General features: G+C 45.3%; 1 protein-coding gene across 2 annotated transcripts; it reads left to right on the top strand.

Annotated features, from left to right (window-relative positions):
• The first annotated feature begins 1122 nt into the window (after window positions 1-1122).
• Window positions 1123-4324, top strand: LOC123408613 (DNA repair protein RAD51 homolog 4). Of its 2 annotated transcripts, XM_045101677.1 has the most exons (9): window positions 1123-1441; window positions 1585-1700; window positions 1873-1954; window positions 2100-2234; window positions 2422-2535; window positions 2620-2710; window positions 3131-3201; window positions 3644-3790; window positions 4021-4324. In XM_045101677.1, the coding sequence occupies exons 1-9, from the start codon at window positions 1439-1441 to the stop codon at window positions 4063-4065; spliced, it is 804 nt and encodes a 267-aa protein (XP_044957612.1). In that variant the 5' UTR covers window positions 1123-1438; the 3' UTR covers window positions 4066-4324. The 2 variants fall into 2 exon arrangements, with proteins under 2 accessions (XP_044957612.1, XP_044957611.1); XM_045101676.1 differs by lacking the exon at window positions 1123-1441 and having other exon boundaries at window positions 1494-1700.
• Window positions 4325-25609: the final 21285 nt, after the last annotated feature.

Here is a 25609-nt window from a genome sequence, read left to right as displayed (position 1 = left end):
TACATGTTTTTTAGTCTAACCACGCTCTTTACTAACGATCTTAAACAAGGTTCATAGGAATATATTTTACATCTGCAGTATTAAGGAGCCACATATGATGTCCAAATGAAAATCCCAGGGCGTGCTTAGCAAGAGTATGTGTGTCAATATTGTTTATTTTTTATTTTTTTGAGAATATGTGCGTCAATATTGGTGTCCGGGAGGCCTTAGTCGGCGCTTCAGCTAGCTTGGCGCCTGCATAATTACTGTTCAGGACGGTTTCAAGTCTGGCCATTTCTGTCTGTTTCGAGTCTGACGCCTGCACATTTAATATTTCGTTGTACTGTTTATTTTACAAAATCCACCAATTAAAAAAAAATCATAGGTTGAAAAAAGTTCTTCAATTTTTTAAATAAATATGATAAAATTTCATAAAAAATTGAAAAAATCATCAAATTTTAAAATAGTTCATAAAATTTTGAAAAAAGTTCATAAAATTTTAAAAGAGTTCAAAACATGTCAGAAAAGTTCATCTTTATTATTTAATAAATAAAATCGTAAATTTTGATCAAAGTAACAATTTTGAAAATATTGACGCATTAAAATAAATATAAAATGAAAAAATAAAACCCGAATTAAACAGCCCCGCAAATGACTAGCGAATCTGGTAAAAACAATTTGGGAAGGTTCTGGAAGCTTCCTAAAATTGTAGGATTCCCGCGATCGAAGAAACAAATAATAACGAAAGTAACATGTTTGTAACATGTAGTTATCAATATCGTAGTGGTTGGTGTCCCTTGCGCCGAAGGAAGTGGTCGCGTGGTAACCCTCCCTTTTTTAATATTTATAAGCGAATAAAGTAGATCCCCGCTTCATACAAGTAGAGGGAAGCATTACATGTGGCCGTTTGCGAACAGGCGCATAAGCGCTAAATAGGAATTTCCTTGATGTACAACAACAACAACAACAACAACACGTCCTTGAAGATGAAAGAGCATCTTTGAAATTGAATGATCCAACTGTAAAAACGTCCTGGGATCCAGCCCAACCACAACAGCCCACTAAGGCACGCACTGGGAGGCCCACTAAGCCGGCAGAGGCAGGCGTTCCATGTTCGATCCCGTTCCCCTGCCCCGCCGGCCGCCGCCTCTGCTCCGCCGCGCCGCCATTGGACCGAAGCCCCGCTGCCCTCCCGTCCCCAAGCTACGACCGCGTGAGCCGCGCCCCATTCCGTACTGCTGCCCCGCCACTGCTTGCCCCCCCCCCCCCCCTCCGGCTCCCCCGCCTGCGACGGCGCGGCTCGACGGCAGTGCTCCCCCGTACCCTCCGGCCTCCGTCGGCTACTGGCTGCCCTCCGCACCTCCTACTCCGAGCGCCGACGCCGAGGGAGACGCAGGGGGGAGTCGTTGGCCTGCTGCACTGCTTCCCCGCTGCTCAGCTCTGGACAGGGAGAGCCCACATGGTAATTCCTAGTGCTTCTAAACAGATAACCGATGCATTGAGCACTATCAATTCTTGAGCCGAAATCGAACTGTAATACTACAAACTGTGTTTATGCATTGCGCATTTCAAGTTTTTCGCTGCTTCGCTTGTGAGGTGATACAGGACATGAACGAAGAGCAGCCTCGTGTCGAAGATCGGTGCATACCATGGTCGGATGGGACGCAGCTGCTCGAAGACGCGGCAGAAAGAAAGCATTTCCTCCCTACCGGACTCGAAGGGTACTCCTATCTTGAATGTAATCATTTGGTTCCCTGTCAACTGATGCCTCGTGTCATGAACCTGCTCATGTCCATCTAGAGAACCTCCCCATCATCATGCGGAAAATCGCACTGTCTTAAGCTGCAGTAGTAGAATGTACGTATTATAATTTGTCATGTCCTGAATTCCCAGCATCGACACGCTTCTTGGAGGTGGGCTGCGCAAAGGCCAGTTGACAGAAATAACCGGCCAGTCATCTTCGGGTAAAACGCAGGTGAAAAACACGATTGATCTTTCTCAACTTCAAGATGACTAATATGGTTACCTGTGATGAAACACTGTGCCATCGAAAAACTGCAGAGTTGCTTATAATGCATAAGCTGTTATTTACTCCATGTACTTATGCACATCAACTGCAGGTCTGTCTGTATTCTGCTGCTCATGTTGCAGCAAGGCATATGGGTGCTGTTCTCTACTTGGATACTAGTAATTCATTCTCCCCTAGCCGAATTGCTTGTATTCTGGATGAACTTCCCGTCTCTTTGATCAAAGAGGTTAGTGATAAACCAGGGATCCGTGCTCCTGCTTTGCTCCTACCTATTCTCTTCGCTCTTCAGGGAGTTGTCATATCTTTTTCCATTCTTGTGGTGTAAGTAGAATGGCGTTTGCTTTGGCAATCATTAGATTACCCTACAACTTCTTGACCATGTGATCTCTAAATACCCGATTTCCAACATGCAGCCGAAGGATGTGAGGCTTAAGAGGGTCATGAGCAGTATCATTTGTGAGTCCGTATTTGATATATTTGCTTTGTTTGAAGTACTAGATCAACTTGAAGTCTCATTGAATGGCAAGGTTAGTATTAAGAGAAATAGGATTGTCTCCAATCTCCCTTTTTATTATCCTGAACTCTTCTCTCACATGTCACAAGCTTAATAGGTACATCATGACGGTAACAAGATATGCCTGCTTATCATTGACTCTGTATCATCTCTACTTGCTCCCATTATTGGCGGGGAGAATTCACAAGGTTCTTGCAAATCCTTTTCTGATTGATTATTTTGTACATTATATGATGTAGTAGAGCACTTCAGCTATACTAGAAGTAAGTCACGCCTTAACTATCATTGTCCCAAGAGAGAGATAATATATATGATTTTTTGAGTTGCGAAATGTAGAAAATTGGTGTAGCGATCATATTGAGCAAGATAGATTGTTTAGTCATTAACTTGAACAACACAGCCCAACTAATTCATAAATATGCAGCCTGACACTGATACTTTGAATTGATAATAGTTCACTGTGTCTTTGTCAATAATTTGAGTTCCTAAAAACATTATTTGCTGACATGATTGCTTGCTGAGAGGGCATCCTTAAACATTCTTTTAAGTTTCGCCTGAACTAAAACAAATGTTGTTTCTTTTCTGTGAACCTGTATTAAACTCGGCAGGGCGGTCGATGATGATATCGGTGGCGATGATTCTTAAGAAGTTGGCACATAAGCACAATCTATCTGCTCTGGTAATTCCGCCTGCTCTATCTTGATTGGTACTCATTCATCTTTATACTGTGCATTTGGAGAAGTTTCGTCCCATCTACTGTATTATTTTGTTCCTGTTTACTTTATCAGAGGGTAGTTTGTGGGTGAACTGCTGAGTAGGGTGTATTTTTCTACGTACATATCCATTTTATATTAAGCTGTAGTCCCTGAATTTACCTGTCTGTCAGGTTTCATGTCCCCAGTGAGAGCCGTACTCGTTGGAGAGAAGAGTAAAAAATCCTGTAACTGTATCTTATCAAAGAAGAAAACCTTGCACTTCTAATTTTCTTACTTGACTTCCTGCAAAGCATTCACGGATTATTAGGCTTAGATGCTAGAATTTTTGTATTTGGGTCAGATGTGAAGCAAAAATAATGCAATTATCATCTCTATCCATCAACCAACCATTTTGTGTTACTCTAGGTAACGAATCATATGGTCGCCGGGAACGAAGCTCCAAAGCCTGCCCTTGGTGAGAGCTGGAAGGCCGTTCCACATATTCGCCTGATGGTCTCTCGTGACCGTCGGAGCAATATCTGCACAGCGACGACGCTGAAGCACACACTACTGGTATTTTGATCGGAAATTTGGTTATACTTTTGGATGTCATGGCCACACAGCATTGCTTCCCTGATTTTATGGATGAGATGTCTTGATGATGCCTTCTTGGTTGTTAATTGTTGTCATCTCCTTCCATTGCGTTCTCTTCTATTGGATGGGTGGGAAGCCGGTTCAATGCAAAACTTTGTGCTCGCTGCCTTCGGGTTTTGATTGGTTCCTGACAGCCTGCTTTGTTGCAGGCTTCTGGTCGCCGTATGAAATTTCAGCTTCTACCTGCAGGCTGAATTCGCCGAGCATGCGTGGTGTTTGAGGAGAAACTACGGGTTGTATCTGGAGAAATGTGCGGCTGCACACGGCGACAATTGGGCATGACTATCGACAGCTTCACTGGCGTCAAGACTCAGACTTGGCCAGCTCCCTTGCGTATAATAGTGACCGAACGATTTTCTTTGCATGTATCATAGGCGCGTCAGATGTACTCCCTCCGTTCGGAAGTACAAGATGTTTCAAATATTTTAATATATAAACCACATATGGATGAAATGGGTAAATAAACACAAAAAATGACTACATACATCCAATTTAGAAAATATTAGCGCATCTTATACGCCCAGGCCGCCAAATCATTGACGGTAAAAAAAGATGATCCATCTAAGCGTCTCAAACCGGTATTAAACGTTTGGGTTGTTTGGCGCCCCTCATATCCAGCCTAAATGTAGGAGGGATATGAGATGGCCTAAGCGCGTCAGCGAGCCCACCCCGCCCCACAAAAACCACATATCTGAAAACATTAACTCACTTCACTCTGCTCCCGCTTCGTCTCTTTTTCTCTCCTCCTTTGATTTTGATCCACTTTGACGATTTCAACGACCATGTCGAGCTTCAGCAACTGCTCTGTTTCGATCTCGATGTCGACGAGGAGCTGGCCCTTCGCATTGCCTTGGAGAGGTCGAAGGTGGACACGGATGGTAGTTCCGGATCTTCCCTCTCGTCTGTCCCCCGTTGGCGTAGCGTGTTGTCGGAGTTGTCCCCTTCTGGCCCGCGCCTAGCTTTGCAAGCGCTCCGTAATCCATGCGGCCCATCCGTCGTCCTCTTTCCCAACCGGCTGCGGTTGCGTTAGGGGCAACAGGGAGGGGGGGGGGCTAGTGCCCGCTCCATCCACTCGGGCGCGTATGCTGGAATCGTAGGCGCGCTGCTCGCTATGAGATGCAGTAGGCAGGGGAGGGGGACGCGGCGGAGCAATCCATGTGCCGCCACCACGGGTTGCCGGCAGAGCCGGACGAGGACTAGTGGTTCCTCGCTTGGGTCTACTGTCGGTCGCCTACGACAGAGGCGACGGAAGCTCGACGGCGACGAAGGAAGAACATCAAGGCGCTCCGGCTTGCTATTGACCAGTGGAGCATCAGGCTGTAGAGGCGGATCGACTGGTGAAGCTCAAGCGGCAGCAGGATAGGGCCGTCCAACGGATAAAGAGGCTCGTCGTCCTCTCTGACTCCTCGTCCTCTGACGTTGACCACCAAGGCTCCTGTGACAACGGCCCGACCGATCCACCACCAGATGTGGACGCTTACAGATGCATCGCCGACCAGAAGGGCAAATGGTCGGCGAGGAAGTGATGAGAACACCCCTCGTAGTTTTATTATTATCAGTTTTAGTTGTTTAAGTTTAGAACCTGTGCGGCGATGAACTTTGGTGATGTAAAGTGGGTTCATGTGCATTTTGTTGTTCGTTTGATGCCAGTTTCTTTGTCTGTTGTTCATAGTTTTAAATAGCCCGCTATAGCCCCGCTATAGCCTTTTCAGCAAGGTGCCGCTAAATGGTATCATGTATAAATATACCGTTATAGCCCGCTATAGCGGATTTAGAGGCCCGACGCTATTTGTCGTAGTCCGCTATTTAAAACTTTGTTGTTGTTTGATCTACATAGGGTATTCTATCACGTTGCATATGTAATATGGATATAGAATGTCGTATACTCCATCCGTTCCTAAATATAAGTCTTTTTAGAGATTCCACTAATGGACTATATACGGATGTATATAGACATACTTTAGTATATAGATTCATTCATTTTGCTTCGTATGTAGACCACTAGTGAAATCTCTTAAAAGACTTATATTTAGGAACGGAGGGAGTATGAGATACACGCATGTGCGAACGAGAATTTAAGGACCAACCGATCACTGCTCGTGAACACGTCCGGCGTTGGATTTGATAATCATGGTTGTAGATGCCCTAACTCATATTTCTAGACGTACGGACAGAGACCTATTTGATGCATGTGACCTCCTGGCGCACGAGTAACTTTTTTTTCTACCAGTTAGCTGGATGTTGTGCTGCTACAGTGGCAAACTGATCATAGGAAAGTATCATGTACTCTCTCCGTATCTAAATATAAAACCTTTTAGAAATTTCACTACAAGACTATATACAGAACAAAATGAGCGAATCTATACTATAAAATATGTCTATGTACATCCGTATTTAGTTTATAATGTAATCTCTAAAAGGTCTTATATTTAGAAACGGAGGGAGTACATGCTACCATGATATCAGCTTAAAAAAATTTAAATTTAAACATATAAATAAAATCTAAAAAATAAATGAAGTGACAGTTAGTTATTTCGGGACATAGGGAGTACTTCCCCGTCTTATATAATATAAAGAACATCTTTTACATTACGAATATATTAAAAACCCTTTTATATTATGAGGCGAAAGGAGTAGTAGTTAAGATTAATCATGCCGGCAGCGTGTCACAGACGTTCATTACCATTAGCCAACCACCGTTATTAGTTTAATCACGGTCACGACAAGCTGTACGTACCCACATATCCAAATGAATAAAATGTTGCATGTGTCCAGAACGGCTGCTCTCCCTGTATCTATCGGTGTTTGTCAAACAAAAGTTGTTTAAGGAGAACATTCGCCGAGCATTCCGCCTTGGCACACTAGTCAAAAGTTGCTCATAGAAGTTCTTCCTTATGTTATATGCGGGGAAGTTGCTGATGAAAGTTGACGCGCACACAAAACGTATCCTAGTACGTAGTACTCCCTCCGTTCCTAAATATAAGTCTTTTAAGATATTTTATTAAAAGTCTACATACAAAACAAAATGAGTGAATACATAGTCTAAAATATGTCTGTATACGTCCGTATGTAGTCAACTAGTAAAACCTTTAAAAAAATTTATATTTAAAAACGGAGGGAGTATCTACCTATCAAGTACCAACCACAAAAAGTTCAAGTCAAAATAGAAAACACTGCTTGAGAGACTAAAATGGTTTTTTTCTCTTTGTGTATCTTTATCTTTTATTTACCTAATAATAAAGGGAAGAAAATTCCTTGGTTCTCTTTCCATCACCCTTTTATATCCGTTGATTTGATTCATAATAATTGGTCACTAGTACCTCCAACCCGCTTAGGTTTTATCCTAAAATCTAGGGTTCCACTTGGCGGCGGCGACACCGTTGTAACTCATCATAAGCCGACGAAGGGCACGAGATCGCATCCCACAACATCAAGAGGATAAAACCGGAACAAAAAATAGCACAAGAAAAAACCTGACTTGCAATGAATGAACAAGAGAAAAAAGGGAACCAAATACGATTTTGCTAGAACATATCTAGGTGAGTTTTAGTTTATAAGATGCGCGTGTGTCGACATGGATTATAGTACTACTTTATATCTGTTTTTTGTTTTTCAGGTGAATGAGATTAAATTATATTTCATCTAAATGAGTTCTAGACACCCCTAACAAAAAAACAACAACAAAGAAATGAAGCACAGTCACTAGTAGAAAACAGGGCATTGAGCCAACCACATTGGACCCGGATTAGATATAAACCGGTTCTAAAGGGTCTGTCCGCTGGGCCCCCTCCCTGCAGCAAATGGCCGCAAGGCCTTTAGGACCGGTTTGTAACACAAACCGGTCCTAAAGGTTTTTGGACCGTTTGCTGCAGGGAGGGGGGCCCAGTGGACAGACCCTTTAGAACCGGTTTGTATCACAAACCGCTGCTAAAGGTTTTCTCATTTTTGCAGCAACTGCGGGGCCCCGCTGTCAGACCCTTTAGCACCGGTTTTTGACACAAACCGGTCCTAAAGCCCTCCTCTCCTTCCTCCCCGAGCATCCCTATATTCCATCCCATTTTTTCTAGCTCGAGCTCAACTCCATTTTTGCTCTCTCCTTCCTCTTGGGAGCTCTAATCCATCCCCATTTTTCTCCACCATTTGTCAAGATTGTTGGCACCCATCGGTCCTACGGTTAGCATCAACATTCCCTCTTCCGGTATTGCAAGTTTTGCTCGTTTTCTTGCTCATTTCATTTTTGTTGTGCTAGCTAGGTGTTTGATGAAATGCCTAAGCTAGAGAGAGTTCATCATTTGTTATGTATACATATGCAATTTGAGCTCAAATTTAATTATGATTTGTGGTTTTTTTAGTGTCGCGCGCCTTGTCCCCTTCCTCACCGCCGTCGATCGCCCCGTCACCGACACAACCTTGGTGAGCCTATTGTTTTTATTTACCAAAACAAATTTTGATTTGTATGATTTACATATTTACTTGTATATAATTTTCTTATTGTGTAAGATTTTTTTTATATGTATAGCGCCATGGTTTTGATATCCGTCCCCGTTGGCCCTCGTCCAGTCTATGATTCGGATGTGGTATATTATCTTTTATAACTACATATTTTCATTTCCTGATTATATGACAATTAATTACGCCGACCAACTTGACATAGATATTTTTATCTAGGAGGTAGTGGAACCGGAAATGCCAATCGACCCTATTGTTGAGAAGTTACACTTAGTTGAACAAGAAAATGTTGGCTTGAAAGAAAGATTGAAAAAAACTGAAGAAAGGTTGGAAAAACTAAAAGAGAGAAGATGACCTTGGAAAAGGTTCTTGCCGGTGTCGTCGATGGTCACAAGAGCGAGATGGACGCAATGCGTCTGAAGATTAGAAAGATTAGAAAATATGCAATTAGTAAAGAGGCTTGGTATCATTATGCCGTCGGGTCAATTGTTACCTTTGTTGCGATTTTGATCGCATTTGTTGTTGTTTTTAAATGCATTAATTAGAGAGAGTTTTTATGGTTGGTTTCAGTGTGTGTTTTTATGAGAACTATATATGTATGATCACTACGCTACTTTGGTTTTAACGTGTGATGAACTTTTTGTATTAATTAATCAATTTAGTCATGATGATTTAGCATAATGGTTTTTGATAAATTTATATAATGCAGATGAACCGGCAATGGATGTACAGTGATCGACGTCGTCGCGAATTCCTTAATGGCATGCATAGTTTTCTCAATGTGGCTGAGAAAAACAGGCAGAATGGATTTATTTTTTGTCCATGTAAAAAATGCCAGAATAAGAGGAATTTCCCTAACTCAAGAACCATACACACCCACCTGTTGCAAGAAGGCTTCATGCCCAGTTATTTTTGTTGGACCAAGCACGGAGAAAGAGGGGTTGTAATGGAAGACAATGAAGAAGAAGAGGATAATGATAACTATCCTATGTTCGGTGAACACGGTGATACTGAAATGGGGGAAGACGAGCCTGAACTTGAGGACATTGTTGATGAGTCTGATGATGATCTTCGTGAGGTCATTCGTGAAGAACAGATAAACTGCGGAAGTGAAAACGAGAGGTTGAAGTTGGAGCGCATGTTAGAAGATCACAAAAAATTGTTGTACCCAAATTGCGAAGATGGCCAGAAAAAGCTGGGCACCACCCTGGAATTGCTGCAATGGAAGGCACAGAATGGAATATCTGACAAGGGATTTGAAAAGCTGCTGAAAATAATGAAGAAGATGCTTCCAAGAGATAACGTGCTGCCCTGCAGTACGTACGAAGCAAAGAAGGTTGTCTGCCCTCTAGGATTAGAAGTGCATAAGATACATGCATGCATCAATGACTGCATCCTCTACCGTGGTCAGCACGAGAATTTAAATGCCTGCCCGGTATGCGGTGCATTTCGGTATAAGATCAGGCGAGATGACCCTGGTGATGTTGAGGGCGACGACCGCCCCAGGAAGAGGGTTCCTGCCAAGGTGATGTTGGGAAACGTCGCATGGGAAACAAAAATTTTCCTACGCGCACGAAGACCTATCATGGTGATGTCCATCTACGAGAGGGGATGAGTGATCTACGTACCCTTGTAGATCGTACAACAGAAGCATTAGAGAACGCGGTTGATGTAGTGGAACGTCCTCACGTCCCTCGATCCGCCCCGCGAACAATCCCGCGATCAGTCCCACGATCTAGTACCGAATGGACGGCACCTCCGCGTTCGGCACACGTACAGCTCGACGATGATCTCGGCCTTCTTGATCCAGCAAGAGAGACGGAGAGGTAGAAGAGTTCTCTGGCAGCGTGACGGCGCTCCGGAGGTTGGTGATGATCTTGTCTCAGCAGGGCTCCGCCCGAGCTCCGCAGAAACGCGATCTAGAGGAAAAACTATGGAGGTATGTGGTCGGGCAGCCGTGAGAAAGTCGTCTCAAATCAGCCCTAATTGCTCCATATATATAGGAGGAGGGAGGGGGACCTTGCCTTGGGGTCCAAGGGACCCTCAAGGGGTCGGCCGAGCCAAGGGGGGGAGGACTCCCCCCCCCAAACCGAGTTGGACTTGGTTTGGTGGGAGGAGTCCCCCTCCCTTCCCACTTCCTCCCCCCCCCTTTTTTTTCTTTTCCTTTCATTTCCTTTTCTTGGCGCATAGGCCCCCTTGGGGCTGTCCCACCAGCCCACTAAGGGCTGGTGTGTCTCCCCAAAGCCTATGGGCTTCCCCGGGGTGGGTTGCCCCCCCCGGTGAACTCCCGGAACCCATTCGTCATTCCCGGTACATTCCCGGTAACTCCGAAAACCTTCCGGTAATCAAATGAGGTCATCCTATATATCAATCTTCGTTTTCGGACCATTCCGGAAACCCTCGTGACGTCCGTGATCTCATCCGGGACTCCGAAAAACATTCGGTAACCAACCATATAACTCAAATACGCATAAAACAACGTCGAACCTTAAGTGTGCAGACCCTGCGGGTTCGAGAACTATGTAGACATGACCCGAGAGACTCCTCGTTTAATATCCAATAGCGGGACCTGGATGCCCATATTGGATCCTACATATTCTACGAAGATCTTATCGTTTGAACCTCAGTGCCAAGGATTCGTATAATCCCGTATGTCATTCCCTTTGTCCTTCGGTATGTTACTTGCCCGAGATTCGATCGTCAGTATCCGCATACCTATTTCAATCTCGTTTACCGGCAAGTCTCTTTACTCGTTCCGTAATACAAGATCCCGCAACTTACACTAAGTTACATTGCTTGCAAGGCTTGTGTGTGATGTTGCATTACTGAGTGGGCCCCGAGATACCTCTCCGTCACACGGAGTGACAAATCCCAGTCTTGATCCATACTAACTCAACTAACACCTTCGGAGATACCTGTAGAGCATCTTTATAGTCACCCAGTTACGTTGCGACGTTTGATACACATAAAGCATTCCTCCGGTGTCAGTGAGTTATATGATCTCATGGTCATAGGAATAAATACTTGACACGCAGAAAACAGTAGCAACAAAATGACACGATCAACATGCTACGTCTATTAGTTTGGGTCTAGTCCATCACGTGATTCTCCCAATGACGTGATCCACTTATCAAGCAACAACACCTTGTTCATAATCAGAAGACACTGACTATCATCGATCAACTGGCTAGCCAACTAGAGGCATGCTAGGGACGGTGTTTTGTCTATGTATCCACACATGTAAATGAGTCTTCATTCAATACAATTATAGCATGGATAATAAACTATTATCTTGATACTGGAATTATAATAATAACTATACATTTATTATTGCCTCTAGGGCATAATTCCAACAGTCTCCCACTTGCACTAGAGTCAATAATCTAGCCTTCACATCACCATGTGAATTTACATTGTAATAAATCTAACACCCATACAGTTCTGGTGTCGATCATGTTTTGGCCGTGGAAGAGGTTTAGTCAGCGGGTCTGCTACATTCAGATCCGTGTGCACCTTGCATATATTTACGTCCTCCTCCTCGACGTAGTCGCGGATGAGGTTGAAGCGTCGTTTGATGTGTCTGGTCTTCTTGTGAAACCTTGGTTCCTTTGCCAGGGCAATGGCACCAGTGTTGTCACAGAACAAGGTTATTGGATCCAGTGCACTTGGCACCACTCCAAGATCCGTCATGAACTGCTTCATCCAGACACCCTCCTTAGCCGCCTCCGAGGCAGCCATGTACTCTGCTTCACATGTAGAATCTGCTACGATGCTTTGCTTGGAACTGCACCAGCTTACTGCACCCCCATTAAGAATAAATACGTATCCGGTTTGCGACTTAGAGTCATACGGATCTGTGTCAAAGCTTGCATCGACGTAACCTTTTACGGCGAGCTCTTCATCACCTCCATACACGAGAAACATCTCCTTAGTCCTTTTCAGGTACTTCAGGATATTCTTGACCGCTGTCCAGTGATCCACTCCTGGATTACTCTGGAACCTACCTGCCATACTTATGGACAGGCTAACATACGGTCTAGTGCACAGCATCGCATACATGATAGAACCTATGGCTGAAGCATAGGGAACTGAGCGCATATGCTCTCTATCTTCATCAGTTGCTGGGCACTGAGTCTTACTCAATCTCGTACCTTGTAACACTGGCAAGAACCCTTTCTTGGACTGTTCCATTTTGAACCTCTTCAAAACTTTATCAAGGTATGTGCTTTGTGAAAGTCCTATCAGGCGTTTTGATCTATCCCTATAGATCTTAATGCCTAGAATGTAAGCAGCTTCTCCTAGGTCCTTCATAGAGAAACTTTTATTCAAGTAACCTTTTATGCTCTCCAAAAGCTCTACGTTGTTTCCAATCAGTAATATGTCATCCACATATAATATTAGAAACGCCACAGAGCTCCCACTCACTTTCTTGTAAATACAAGATTCTCCAACCACTTGTATAAACCCAAATGCTTTGATCACCTCATCAAAGCGTTTGTTCCAACTCCGAGATGCTTGCACCAGTCCATAAATGGATCGCTGGAGCTTGCACACCTTGTCAGCATTTTTAGGATCGACAAAACCTTCGGGTTGCATCATATACAACTCTTCGTTAAGGAAACCGTTAAGGAACGCCGTTTTGACATCCCTCTGCCAGATTTCATAATCGAAAAATGCAGCTATTGCTAACATGATTCTGACAGACTTAAGCATCGCTACGGGTGAGAAGGTCTCATCGTAGTCAACTCCTGGAACTTGTGAAAAACCCTTTGCCACAAGTCGAGCTTTATAAACAGTCACATTACCGTCAGCGTCCGTCTTCTTCTTAAAGATCCTTTTGTTCTGAATAGCCTTGCGGCCCTCAGGTAGTATCTCCAAAGTCCACACTTTGTTCTCATACATGGATCCTATCTCGGATTTCATGGCTTCTAGCCATTTGTTGGAATCTGAGCCCACCATTGCTTCTTCATAATTTGCAGGTTCATTGTTGTCTAACAACATGATTGATAAGACGGGATTACCGTACCACTCTGGAGCAGCGCGTGATCTCGTCGACCTGCGTGGTTCAACAGAAACTTGAACTGGAGTTTCATGATCATCATCATTAACTTCCTCCTCAACCGGTGTCGCAATGACAGAGGTTTCCCCTTGCCCTGCGCCACCATCCAGAGGGATGAGAGGTTCGACAACCTCGTCAAGTTCTATCTTCCTCCCACTCAATTCTCTCGAGAGAAATTCCTTCTCGAGAAAAGTTCCGTTCTTAGCAACAAACACTTTGCCCTCGGATCTGAGATAGAAGGTGTACCCAACTGTCTCTTTTGGGTAGCCTATGAAGACGCATTTTTCCGCTTTGGGTTCCAGCTTTTCAGGCTGAAGCTTTTTGACATAAGCATCACATCCCCAAACTTTAAGAAACGACAACTTTGGCCTTTTGCCATACCACAGTTCGTATGGTGTCGTCTCAACGGATTTTGATGGTGCCCTATTTAAAGTGAATGCAGCTGTTTTTAATGCATAACCCCAAATTGATAACGGCAAATCAGTAAGAGACATCATAGATCGCACCATCTCAAAGTACGATTACGACGTTCGGACACACCATTACGCTGTGGTGTTCCAGGCGGTGTTAACTGCGAAACAATTCCACATTGTCTTAAGTGAGCACCAAACTCGAAACTCAGATATTCACCCCCACGATCAGACCGTAGGAACTTGATCTTCTTGTTACGATGATTTTCCACTTCACTCTGAAATTGCTTGAACTTTTCAAATGTTTCAGACTTGTGCTTCATCAAGTAGACATAACCATATCTACTTAAATCGTCAGTGAAGGTGAGGAAATCACGATATCCGCCGCGTGCCTCCACGCTCATTGGACCACACACATCGGTATGTATGATTTCCAACAAGTCACTTGCACGCTCCATTGTTCCGGAGAACGGAGTCTTAGTCATCTTGCCCATGAGGCATGGTTCGCACGTGTCAAGTGAATCAAAGTCAAGTGACTCCAAAAGTCCATCAGCATGGAGTTTCTTCATGCGCTTTACACCAATATGACCCAAGCGGCAGTGCCACAAAAATATGGCGCTATCATTGTTTACTCTAACTCTTTTGGTCTCAATGTTATGTATATGCGTATCGCTATCAAGATTCAATATGAACAATCCTCTCACATTCGGTGCATGACCATAAAAGATGTTACTCATAGAAATAGAACAACCATTATTCTCAGACTTAAAAGAGTAACCGTCTCGCAATAAACAAGATCCAGATATAATGTTCATGCTCAACGCAGGCACTAAATAACAATGATTTAAGTTCATCACTAATCCCGATGGTAGCTGAAGTGACACAGTGCCGACGGCGATTGCATCAACCTTGGAACCATTTCCTACGCGCATCGTCACTTCGTCTTTCGCCAGCCTTCGTCTATTCCGCAGTTCCTGTTTCGAGTTGCAAATGTGAGCAACAGAACCGGTATCGAATACCCATGCACTACTACGAGAGCCGGTTAAGTACACATCAATAACATGTATATCAAATATACCTGATTTTTCTTTGCCCGCCTTCTTATCTTCCAGATACTTGGGGCAATTGCGCTTCCAGTGACCCATACCCTTGCAATAGAAGCACTCTGTTTCAGGCTTAGGTCCAGCCTTGGGTTTCTTCGGCGGATTGACAACAGGCTTGCCGCTCTTCTTCGAATTGCCCTTCTTGCCTTTGCCGTTTCTCTTGAAACTAGTGGTCTTGCTCACCATCAACACTTGATGCTCTTTACGGAGTTCAGACTCTGCGACTTTCAGCATCGCAAACAACTCGCCGGGAGACTTGTTCATCCCTTGCATGTTGTAGTTCAACACAAAGCCTTTATAGCTTGGCGGCAGTGATTGAAGGATTCTGTCAGTGATAGCCTCTTGCGGGAGTTCAATCCCCAGCTCAGCCACACAGTTTGAGTACCCAGACATTTTGAGCATATGTTCACTGACAGACGAGTTTTCCTCCATCTTGCAAGCATAGAATTTATCGGAGGTCTCATACCTCTCGATCCGGGCGTTCTTCTGAAAGATAAACTTCAACTCCTGGAACATCTCAAATGCTCCATGACGCTCAAAGCGACATTGAAGTCCCGGTTCTAAGCCATACAAGACTGCACATTGAACTATTGAGTAGTCCTCCTTACGCGCTAACCAAGCGTTCTTAACATCCTGATCAGCCGTAGCGGGTGGTTCATCTCCTAGCGCAGCATTAAGGACATAATCCTTCTTCCCAGCTTGTAAGATTAGCTTAAGATTACGAGCCCAGTCTACAAAGTTGCTTCCATCATCTTTCAACTTAGCTTTCTCTAGGAACGTATTAAAATTAAGGATGACACTCGCGCGAGCCATGATCTACAACACAAATATATTCAAAGTGGACTTAGACTATATTCAAGATAATTAGAGTTTAACTTAATCAAATTATATGCTAAACTCCCACTCAAAAAGTACATCTCTCTAGTCATTTGAGTGGTTCATGATCCACTTACACTATCCCAAGTCCGATCATCACGTGAGTTGAGTATAGTTTCAGTGGTAAGCATCCCTATGCTAATCATATCACCTATATGATTCATGATCGACCTTTCGGTCTCATGTGTTCCGAGGCCATGTCTGCACATGCTAGGCTCGTCAAGCTTAACCCGAGTGTTCCGCGTGCGCAACTGTTTTGCACCCGTTGTATGTGAACGTTGAGTCTATCACACCCGATCATCACGTGGTATCTCGAAACGACGAACTGTAGCAACGGTGCACAGTCGGGGAGAACACAATTTCGTCTTGAAATTTTAGTGAGAGATCACCTCATAATGCTACCGTCGTTCTAAGCAAAATAAGGTGCATAAAAGGATTAACATCACATGCAATTCATAAGTGACATGATATGGCCATCATCACGTGCTTCTTGATCTCCATCACCAAAGCACCGGCACGATCTCCTTGTCACCGGCGCCACACCATGATCATCCATCAACGTGTTGCCATCGGGGTTGTCGTGCTACTTATGCTATTACTACTAAAGCTACATCCTAGCAAAATAGTAAACGCATCTGCAAGCACATATGTTAGTATAAAGACAACCCTATGGCTCCTGCCGGTTGCCGTACCATCGACGTGCAAGTCAATATTTCTATTACAACATGATCATCTCATACATCCAATATATCACATCACATCGTTGGCCATATCACATCACAATCATACCCTGCAAAAACAAGTTAGACGTCCTCTAATTTTGTTGTTGCATGTCTTACGTGGTGACCAAGGGTATCTAGTAGGATCGCATCTTACTTACGCAAACACCACAACGGAGATATATGAGTTGCTATTTAACCTCATCCAAGGACCTCCTCGGTCAAATCCGATTCAACTAAAGTTGGAGAAACCGTCACTTGCCAGTCATCTTTGAGCAAAGGGGGTTACTCGTAACGATAAAACCAGTCTCTCGTAAGCGTACGAGTAATGTCGGTCCAAGCCGCTTCAATCCAACAATACCGCGGAATCAAGAAAAGACTAAGGAGGGCAGCAAAACGCACATCACCGCCCACAAAAACTTTTGTGTTCTACTCGAGAAGACATCTACGCATGAACCTAGCTCTGATACCACTGTTGGGAAACGTCGCATGGGAAATAAAATTTTTCTTACGCGCACAAAGACCTATCATGGTGATGTCCATCTACGAGAGGGGATGAGTGATCTACGTACCCTTGTAGATCGTACAGCAGAAGCGTTAGAGAACGCGGTTGATGTAGTGGAACGTCCTCACGTCCCTCGATCCGCCCCACGAACAATCCCGCGATCAGTCCCACGATCTAGTACCGAACGGACGGCACCTCCGCGTTCGGCACACGTACAGCTCGACGATGATCTCGGCCTTCTTGATCCAGCAAGAGAGACGGAGAGGTAGAAGAGTTCTCCGGCAGCGTGACGACGCTCCGGAGGTTGGTGATGATCTTGTCTCAGCAGGGCTCCGCCCGAGCTCCGCAGAAACGCGATCTAGAGGAAAAACTATGGAGGTATGTGGTCGGGCAGCCGTGAGAAAGTCGTCTCAAATCAGCCCTAATTGCTCCATATATATAGGAGGAGGGAGGGGGACCTTGCCTTGGGGTCCAAGGGACCCTCAAGGGGTCGGCCGAGCCAAGGGGGGGAGGACTCCCCCCCCCAAACCGAGTTGGACTTGGTTTGGTGGGAGGAGTCCCCCTCCCTTCCCACTTCCTCCCCCCCTTTTTTTTTTCTTTTCCTTTGATTTCCTTTTCTTGGCGCATAGGCCCCCTTGGGGCTGTCCCACCAGCCCACTAAGGGCTGGTGTGTCTCCCCAAAGCCTGTGGGCTTCCCCGGGGTGGGTTGCCCCCCCGGTGAACTCCCGGAACCCATTCGTCATTCCCGGTACATTCCCGGTAACTCCGAAAACCTTCCGGTAATCAAATGAGGTCATCCTATATATCAATCTTCGTTTCAGGACCATTCCGGAAACCCTCGTGACGTCCGTGATCTCATCCGGGACTCCGAACAACATTCGGTAACCAACCATATAACTCAAATACGCATAAAACAACGTCGAACCTTAAGTGTGCAGACCCTGCGGGTTCGATACCTATGTAGACATGACCCGAGAGACTCCTCGGTCAATATCCAATAGCGGGACCTGGATGCCCATATTGGATCCTACATATTCTACGAAGATCTTATCGTTTGAACCTCAGTGCCAAGGATTCGTATAATCCCGTATGTCATTCCCTTTGTCCTTCGGTATGTTACTTGCCCGAGATTCGATCGTCAGTATCCGCATACCTATTTCAATCTCGTTTACCGGCAAGTCTCTTTACTCGTTCCGTAATACAAGATCCCGCAACTTACACTAAGTTACATTGCTTGCAAGGCTTGTGTGTGATGTTGCATTACCGAGTGGGCCCCGAGATACCTCTCCGTCACACGGAGTGACAAATCCCAGTCTTGATCCATACTAATTCAACTAACACCTTCGGAGATACCTGTAGAGCATCTTTATAGTCACCCAGTTAAGTTGCGACGTTTGATACACACAAAGCATTCCTCCGGTGTCAGTGAGTTATATGATCTCATGGTCATAGGAATAAATACTTGACACGCAGAAAACAGTAGCAACAAAATGACATGATCAACATGCTACGTCTATTAGTTTGGGTCTAGTACATCACGTGATTCTCCCAATGACATGATCCAGTTATCAAGCAACAACACCTTGTTCATAATCAGAAGACACTGACTATCATCGATCAACTGGCTAGCCAACTAGAGGCATGCTAGGGACGGTGTTTTGTCTATGCATCCACACATGTAAATGAGTCTTCATTCAATACAATTATAGCATGGATAATAAACTATTATCTTGATACAGGAATTATAATAATAACTATACATTTATTATTGCCTCTAGGGCATAATTCCAACAGGTGATGTGGCATGCTCCTATAATACCACGGTTGAAACGTTTGTTCCGAAACAAAGAGCATGCCAAGTTGCTGCGATGGCACAAAGAACACCGTAAGGAAGACGATATGCTGAGACAACCCGCTGATGGGTCGCAGTGGAGAAACATCGACGATAAGTACGAGGACTTTGCACGTGACCCAAGAAACTTAAGGTTTGGTCTAAGTACAGATGGCCTCAATCCGTTTGGGGAGCAGAGTAGCAGTCATAGCACCTGGCCCGTGACTCTATGTATCTATAACCTTCCTCCTTGGTTATGCATGAAGCGTAAGTTCATTATGATGCGAGTGCTTATCCCAGGCCCGTCGCAACCCGGCAACAACATTGATGTGTACCTGAGGCCACTGGTTGATGAACTTTTAGAGTTATGGGCTGACGAAGGTGTACGTGTGTGGGACGAGTACAAACAGGAGGAATTTGACCTACGAGGGTTGCTGTTTGTAACCATCAATGATTGACCCGCTCTTAGTAACATCTCAGGACAGTCAAACAAGGGATACATCGCATGCACACACTGTTTAGGCGAGACTGAAAGTATACATATAGGCAAGAATGTGTACCCGGGGCATCGTCGATTTTTTCCAGACAGGCATCCCGTAAGAAAGAAAGGAAAGCATTTCAAAGGCGAGGTAGATACACGGAGGAAGCCAACCCTCCCTAAAGGTACTGATATATATGACATGGTCAAAGATATAAAAGTAATCTTTGGTAAGGGTCCTGGCGCACAATTTGTTCCGAATGACGCCGACAACCACGTAGCCATGTGGAAGAAGAAATCTATATTCTGGGAACTACCCTATTGGAAATTCCTAGAGGTTCGCTCTGCGATCGACGTGATGCACATGACGAAAAATATTTGCGTGAACCTGCTAAACTTATTGGGCGTGCATGGGAAGAAGTCGAGAGATACACCAAAAGCACGGCTGCACCGCCAACGTATGCACGAACGAGACGACCTGATGAATCGAGAGAATTTCAAAGGTCCTGCCAGCTACGCTCTTACCAAGGAAGAGAAGGAGATCTTTTTCCAAGTCCTGAGCAGTATCAAGGTCCCGTCTGGCTACTCGTCGAACATAAAAGGAATACTAAACCTGGAAGAGAAAAAGTTCCAAAACCTGAAGTCTCATGACTGCCACGTGATCATGACCCAGTTACTTCCGATTGCATTGAGGGGGCTTCTGCCAGAAAACGTGCGAGTACCCATTGTGAAGCTATGTGCATTCCTCAACGCAATTTCTCAGAAGGCAATCGATCCAGCAACTCTACCAAGTTTACAGAAGGACGTGGTCCAATGTCTTGTCAGCTTCGAGTTAGTGTTCCCACCAACCTTCTTCAATATTATGACGCACCTCATAGTTCACCTAGTCCAAGAGATTTCTGTTCTTGGTCCTGTATTCTTACACAATATGTTCACCTTTGAGAGGTTCACGGGAGTCTTGAAGAATTATGTTAAAAACCGTGCTAGGCCAGAAGGAAGCATGGTCAAGGGCTATGGAACAGAGGAGGTCATTGAGTTTTGTGTTGACTTTATTCCTGACCTGAACCCGATCGGTGTTCCTCAGTCGCGCCATGAGGGGAGACTGCGTGGAAAAGGCACGCTAGGAAAGAAATCAACAACATGTATGGACGAGCAATCTTTCACTCAAGCACACTACACAGTTCTAGTTAATTCCATCTTGGCGGCTCCATATATCCAGGAACACAAGGATATTTTACGCTCGGAATACCCGGAGCAACCTGAAGATTTCATTGCTAAAGAACACGCAAAGACTTTCGGCGGTTGGTTGCAAAGACGTCTCATTAATGACAACATTGTTGAAGATGCGCTATACTTGTTGGCCAAGCAACCATCTTCGACTGTATTGACCTTTAAAGGGTACGAGATAAATGGTAACACATTTTACACGGCAGACCAAGATAAAAAGAGCACCAACCAAAACAGTGGCGTCCGGTTTGATGCAAAAGACGACAACGGGCAAAGGGTCACATACTATGGTTACATAGAGCAGATATGGGAACTTGACTACGGACCTTCCTTTAAGGTCCCTTTGTTCTGGTGCAAATGGTTCAACCTGTCAGGCGTGAAGGTAGACCCGAAGTACGGAATGACAACAGTGGATCAGAAGAATCTTGGGTACGGCAATGATCAATTCGTCCTAGCCAATGATGTGGCTCAGGTTTTCTATGTGAAGGACATGTCTAGCAGACCGAGAAAAAGAAAAGATAAGGAAGCGAATACATCAGACGATGAGCCAAGGCGCCACATAGTTCTTTCAGGGAAAAGAAACATCGTGGGAGTCGAGGACAAGACAGACATGTCAGAAGGTTACAATAAATTTGATGAAATTCCACCCTTCAAAGTCAAAGATGATCCAAGCATCCCGTTAAATGATGAAGATAGTCCATGGTTACGGCGCAATCAGAAGAAAGGCAAGAAGAAAAATAGATAGGGGGTGTTGTTGGTGATGTGTAATAATGTATTAAACATTTTATGTAATTGTGTTGACCATTTTGATAAATATTAAAAATTTGACCAGTTTCCACTAAATTTGACTATTTTGATAAATATCATTTTTATTTTTTAAGTGTTAAAATAACATTTTGACAATTTGTAAATAAATGTAAAAGAAAACAGAAAAGGGAAACAAAAAAGAAAAATAAAAGAAGAAACAGGAAAAAGAAAAAGGAAACAAAAAGAAAAAGAAAACAGGAAACAGAAAAAAGGAAAAAAGAAAAATAAAAGAAGAAACAGGAAAAAGAAAAAGGAAACAAAAAGAAAAAGAAAACAGGAAACAGAAAAAAGGAAAAAAGAAAAATAAAAGAAGAAACAGGAAAAAGAAAAAGGAAACAAAAAGAAAAAGAAAACAGGAAACAGAAAAAAGGAAAAAAGAAAAATAAAAGAAGAAACAGGAAAAAGAAAAAGGAAACAAAAAGAAAAAGAAAACAGAAAACAGAAAAAAGAAAAAAAGAAAAAGGAAAAAAACCTTTAGGACCGGTCTGTAACAACAACCAGTCCTAAAGGTGGGTTCGGTTCGCGCCCAATTTTTGGACCCTTTAGCACCGGTCTGTGTTAACAACCGGTGCTAAAGACCCTTTAGCACCGGTTGTTAACACAGACCGGTGCTGAAGGGTCTATACCTCTCCGGGATCGCCAACTTCTCGCCTTCCCGCACGTCTCTCCTCGCCTTCTCTCCTCGCCGCCTCTCTCCTCGCCATCTCGGCCTCCTCGCGCCGCCTCGCCGGTCGACGATCCTCGGCGCCGCCTCCTCGCCGCGCCGTCGCCTCCTCGCCGCGCCGCCGCCTCCTCGCGCGCGCGGCCTCCTCGCGCCGCCTCGCCGGCCGACGATCCTCGGTGCCGCCTCCTCGCCGCGCCGTCGCCTCCTCGCCGCGCCGCCGCCTCCTCGCGCCGCCTCGCCGGCCGACGATCCTCGCCGCGCCGTTGCCTCCTCGCCTCGCCGCCGCCTCCTCGCCGATCCTCGCCGCCTCCTCGCGCGCGGCCTCCTCACGCCGCCTCCTCGCCGATCCTCGCGCCGCCTCCTCGCCGCGCCGTCGCCTCCTCGCCGCGCCGTCGCCTCCTCGACGCCTCCTCACGACGCCTCCTCGCCGCCTCCTCGCGCGCCGCCCCACGCCGCCTCCTTGCCGCCCCACTTCGTCTTCTTCACGTACGGTATATCCATATTTTCGTATATCCATATTGTTGTATGCTTGTAATTATAACCGTCGATATTAGTTTTTTTCCGGCCCGAATAGGACATCCTATAAAAAAAAGTTACGTGATCATGCATATTCTCACGGCTCTCACGGCTAAAAAAAGTTACGGGATTTGTTGTATCGACGTACAAATCGTACCTACTAGAGATGCTCTCACGGCTCGATTTGAAGCCGCCTTCATCATTTATGTCGCTAAAGCGAGGAAGACGATTCTAGTAGACTCACTTTTTCAGTCAACATTCGAAACTTTCCGACGTACAAATCCTATAGACGAAGTCGGTCAAAATTCGTGCAACGTGAGGTGACTCCGACGATTCCGTAAAACCCTAAACCGACGATTCCGACGATTTCGACGATTCCGACGATTCCGTAAAACCCTAAAACGACGATTCCGACGATTCCGACGATTCCGACGATTCCGTAAAACCCTAAACCGACGATTCCGACGATTTCATAAAACTTTCCGACGATTACAATTCCGTAAAACTTTCCTACGATTCCGACGATTCCATAACTACGGGGAAAGTTTCCGACGATTCCGTAAAACTTTCCGACGATTCCTTAAAACTTTGCGACGATTACGACTCCGACGATTCCGTAAAACTTTTCCGTAAAATTTCCGGTTCCGTAAAACTTTTCCGTAAATAATTTTGCTAAGTTAAATTCTTGTTACTAGCAGGTGTTGAGCTATGGATCCCCAAGAACCACATGATCAGCACGCCGATCAGCTTGCGGGAATGGGTGAGGCGGAGAAGGAAAGATACATGTGCCAGATGATTTTTGAATATGCAACGGCCATATATCATGATGACGACGGTGGGCATGCGTTTAGCAATCAATTTTTGAACGACTCCGGTGACGGAGCTGAGAATATAGAAGATGTAGTAGATGCAGAAGTGCCCTCTGGAACAAACTCTGCCAATGTATATCTCAAGTCACTGTTGACGCAACAATTAATTTGTATTGCACTTACTAACGAATCATTATTTTCCCGTTTAGGTGCCCTCCGGAACACCTAGCGCAAGTACTGAGACAAAGTCGAAACGAGGCCCGGCCGCAAGGTTGAAAGATACTGCAAGGTACTCGATCGATAAAGTTGCTGCTGATGGCAAACCACTGGAACCCCCAGAAACTTATCGCAAATTTGTAAATCAATGCGGAGTTGTTGTAAGAGACCTGGTCCCGATCAACTTAATAGAATGGAATAAGCCGAAGACCGGCGCCAACGTTGGAGCTACTTATGTCGATGACAGATTGAAAAGAGTGCTTTGCGACACGGTCTGGCTAAATTTCAGCGTAGCGGAAGATAAGAAGAAGAAAGTCGAGGAGTGGGCTTTGAAGAAGATGGCCACACAATTCCAGAGGTGGAAGAAAGACTTGTGGAAGAAATATAAGGATGAAGATCCAGTTTTCACTGGGCACCAAGTGAAGATAAGAGACGCTTGGCCTGATTTTAAGGCGTACAAGAAATCGGGTGTCTTTACATCCCGATCAGCCACAAATACGGAGAATGCGAAGAAGAAGAAATATCACCATATTTTGGGGTCAGGTGGCTACATAACTGCCCTGCCTAGGTGGCGACGCTATGAAGATGCGCTTCTGAAAAGAAATATCATTCCACAGACACATGACTGGCCTGATAGGTCCAAGTTCTGGTTGTTCGCGCATGGGGCAACGTTGGACGCTGAGACTGGGATGATTGTTGCGGAGGGACCATGGTCGGAAAAAATAACACAAGTCGTATCAGATCTAGAGAAGGCAATAGAAGCTGTTCGAAAAGGAACTTTTGTTCCCGATAGAGAGAACGACGAGCTGACGAAGGCACTCGGGAACCCCGAAAAGTGGGGACGAACACGAGGCTTTGGAGCCACTACCCCGTGGAACCAAGGGTTTCTGGCGGACCTTGGCACTTACAGAAGCCGTGGTAGAAGCAAGAGGAAGGCGCTGGAACGGATAGCGACATTAGAAGAAAAGGTGGCGTTTCTCTTGAAGAAAGGGGGACACCCTATACCTGACACTGAAGAGGAGGAAGAAGATCCTGCACCTGACGCTGATCAGCAGCAATTAGAAGATGATCCTGTAGCAGATGCCGTCCCATCTCAGCATAGAAGCAGCGTGGGTTCCACGCAGCTGCAGCTAGAAGACGGTCCCGCAGTCGAACCGTCGGCGCCTCACTACCCCGTGGATGATGTCACGGAGAAGACAAACTGTGAGATACATATGCCAATGGGGAACATATCCTTCATGGTGGCGTCAGGCTATGCTTTACCGAATCAACCTGGAGCAACCTACCATGGTGGTCAGATTCCAGCATCCCATGCTCGTGTCGGGTTGTCAACAATTACGCCGGGATGCCAGTCAATTGAGCTTGATATTCCTGGAGGTGAAGGCGAGAAGACACTGGGAGAAATGGAGCTTGGTATCATCTTGTGGAAGAAGAAACACATCGTGTTTCCTAACGCGGCGCCAAGGCCACCGACTCCTCCAGGTACAAATGCACCACCTCCAACAATTACTGAATGTTGCACCACATGTAAGCCTATTTTTAATAGTTTTTTCACTTTCGTACAGAGAATGCATGACCTCCAAGTCCACCCCCCAACGCACCTCCAAGTCCACCCCCCAACGCACCTCCAAGTCCACCCCACAACGAAGATAGGGAGCCCGAGGCCGAGAGTCCATCGCCCGTGCACTCCAGTGAGCCGACGGATGCGCCCACTACGGGTACGGCAAAGCGGAAGCTGCAGTTCAGAAGAAACGGGACTCCTCCCAAGAAGAGAGAAAGGAAACCCAATAAAGTCAAGACTCCCCCGAAGTTACCAGGCCTGATGACTCCGGAGGAACTAGACGAGGCCATGAAAGCCAAAAACAAAGCATGGTTCGCACGGTTTCCCCTGAAGCCCCCTCCAGACATCTGGAAGGAAACTCTGAAGAACGTACCAAAGTGGAAAATTGAGCGCACCATCGACAACTTATATTATCCTGAACCGCCGCCACCGCCGCCCCTTTGAGACTATGAACGGTTCATTGAAAAGATGCACACCGCACAGATGAAGCAGGCGGAGCAGATGAAGC

The sequence above is a fragment of the Hordeum vulgare genome, chromosome 7H (assembly GCF_904849725.1).
Source record: "Hordeum vulgare subsp. vulgare chromosome 7H, MorexV3_pseudomolecules_assembly, whole genome shotgun sequence".
In the NCBI taxonomy this organism is placed as follows: Eukaryota; Viridiplantae; Streptophyta; class Magnoliopsida; order Poales; family Poaceae; genus Hordeum; species Hordeum vulgare.
This window is presented reverse-complemented; position numbering and strand designations above follow the sequence as displayed.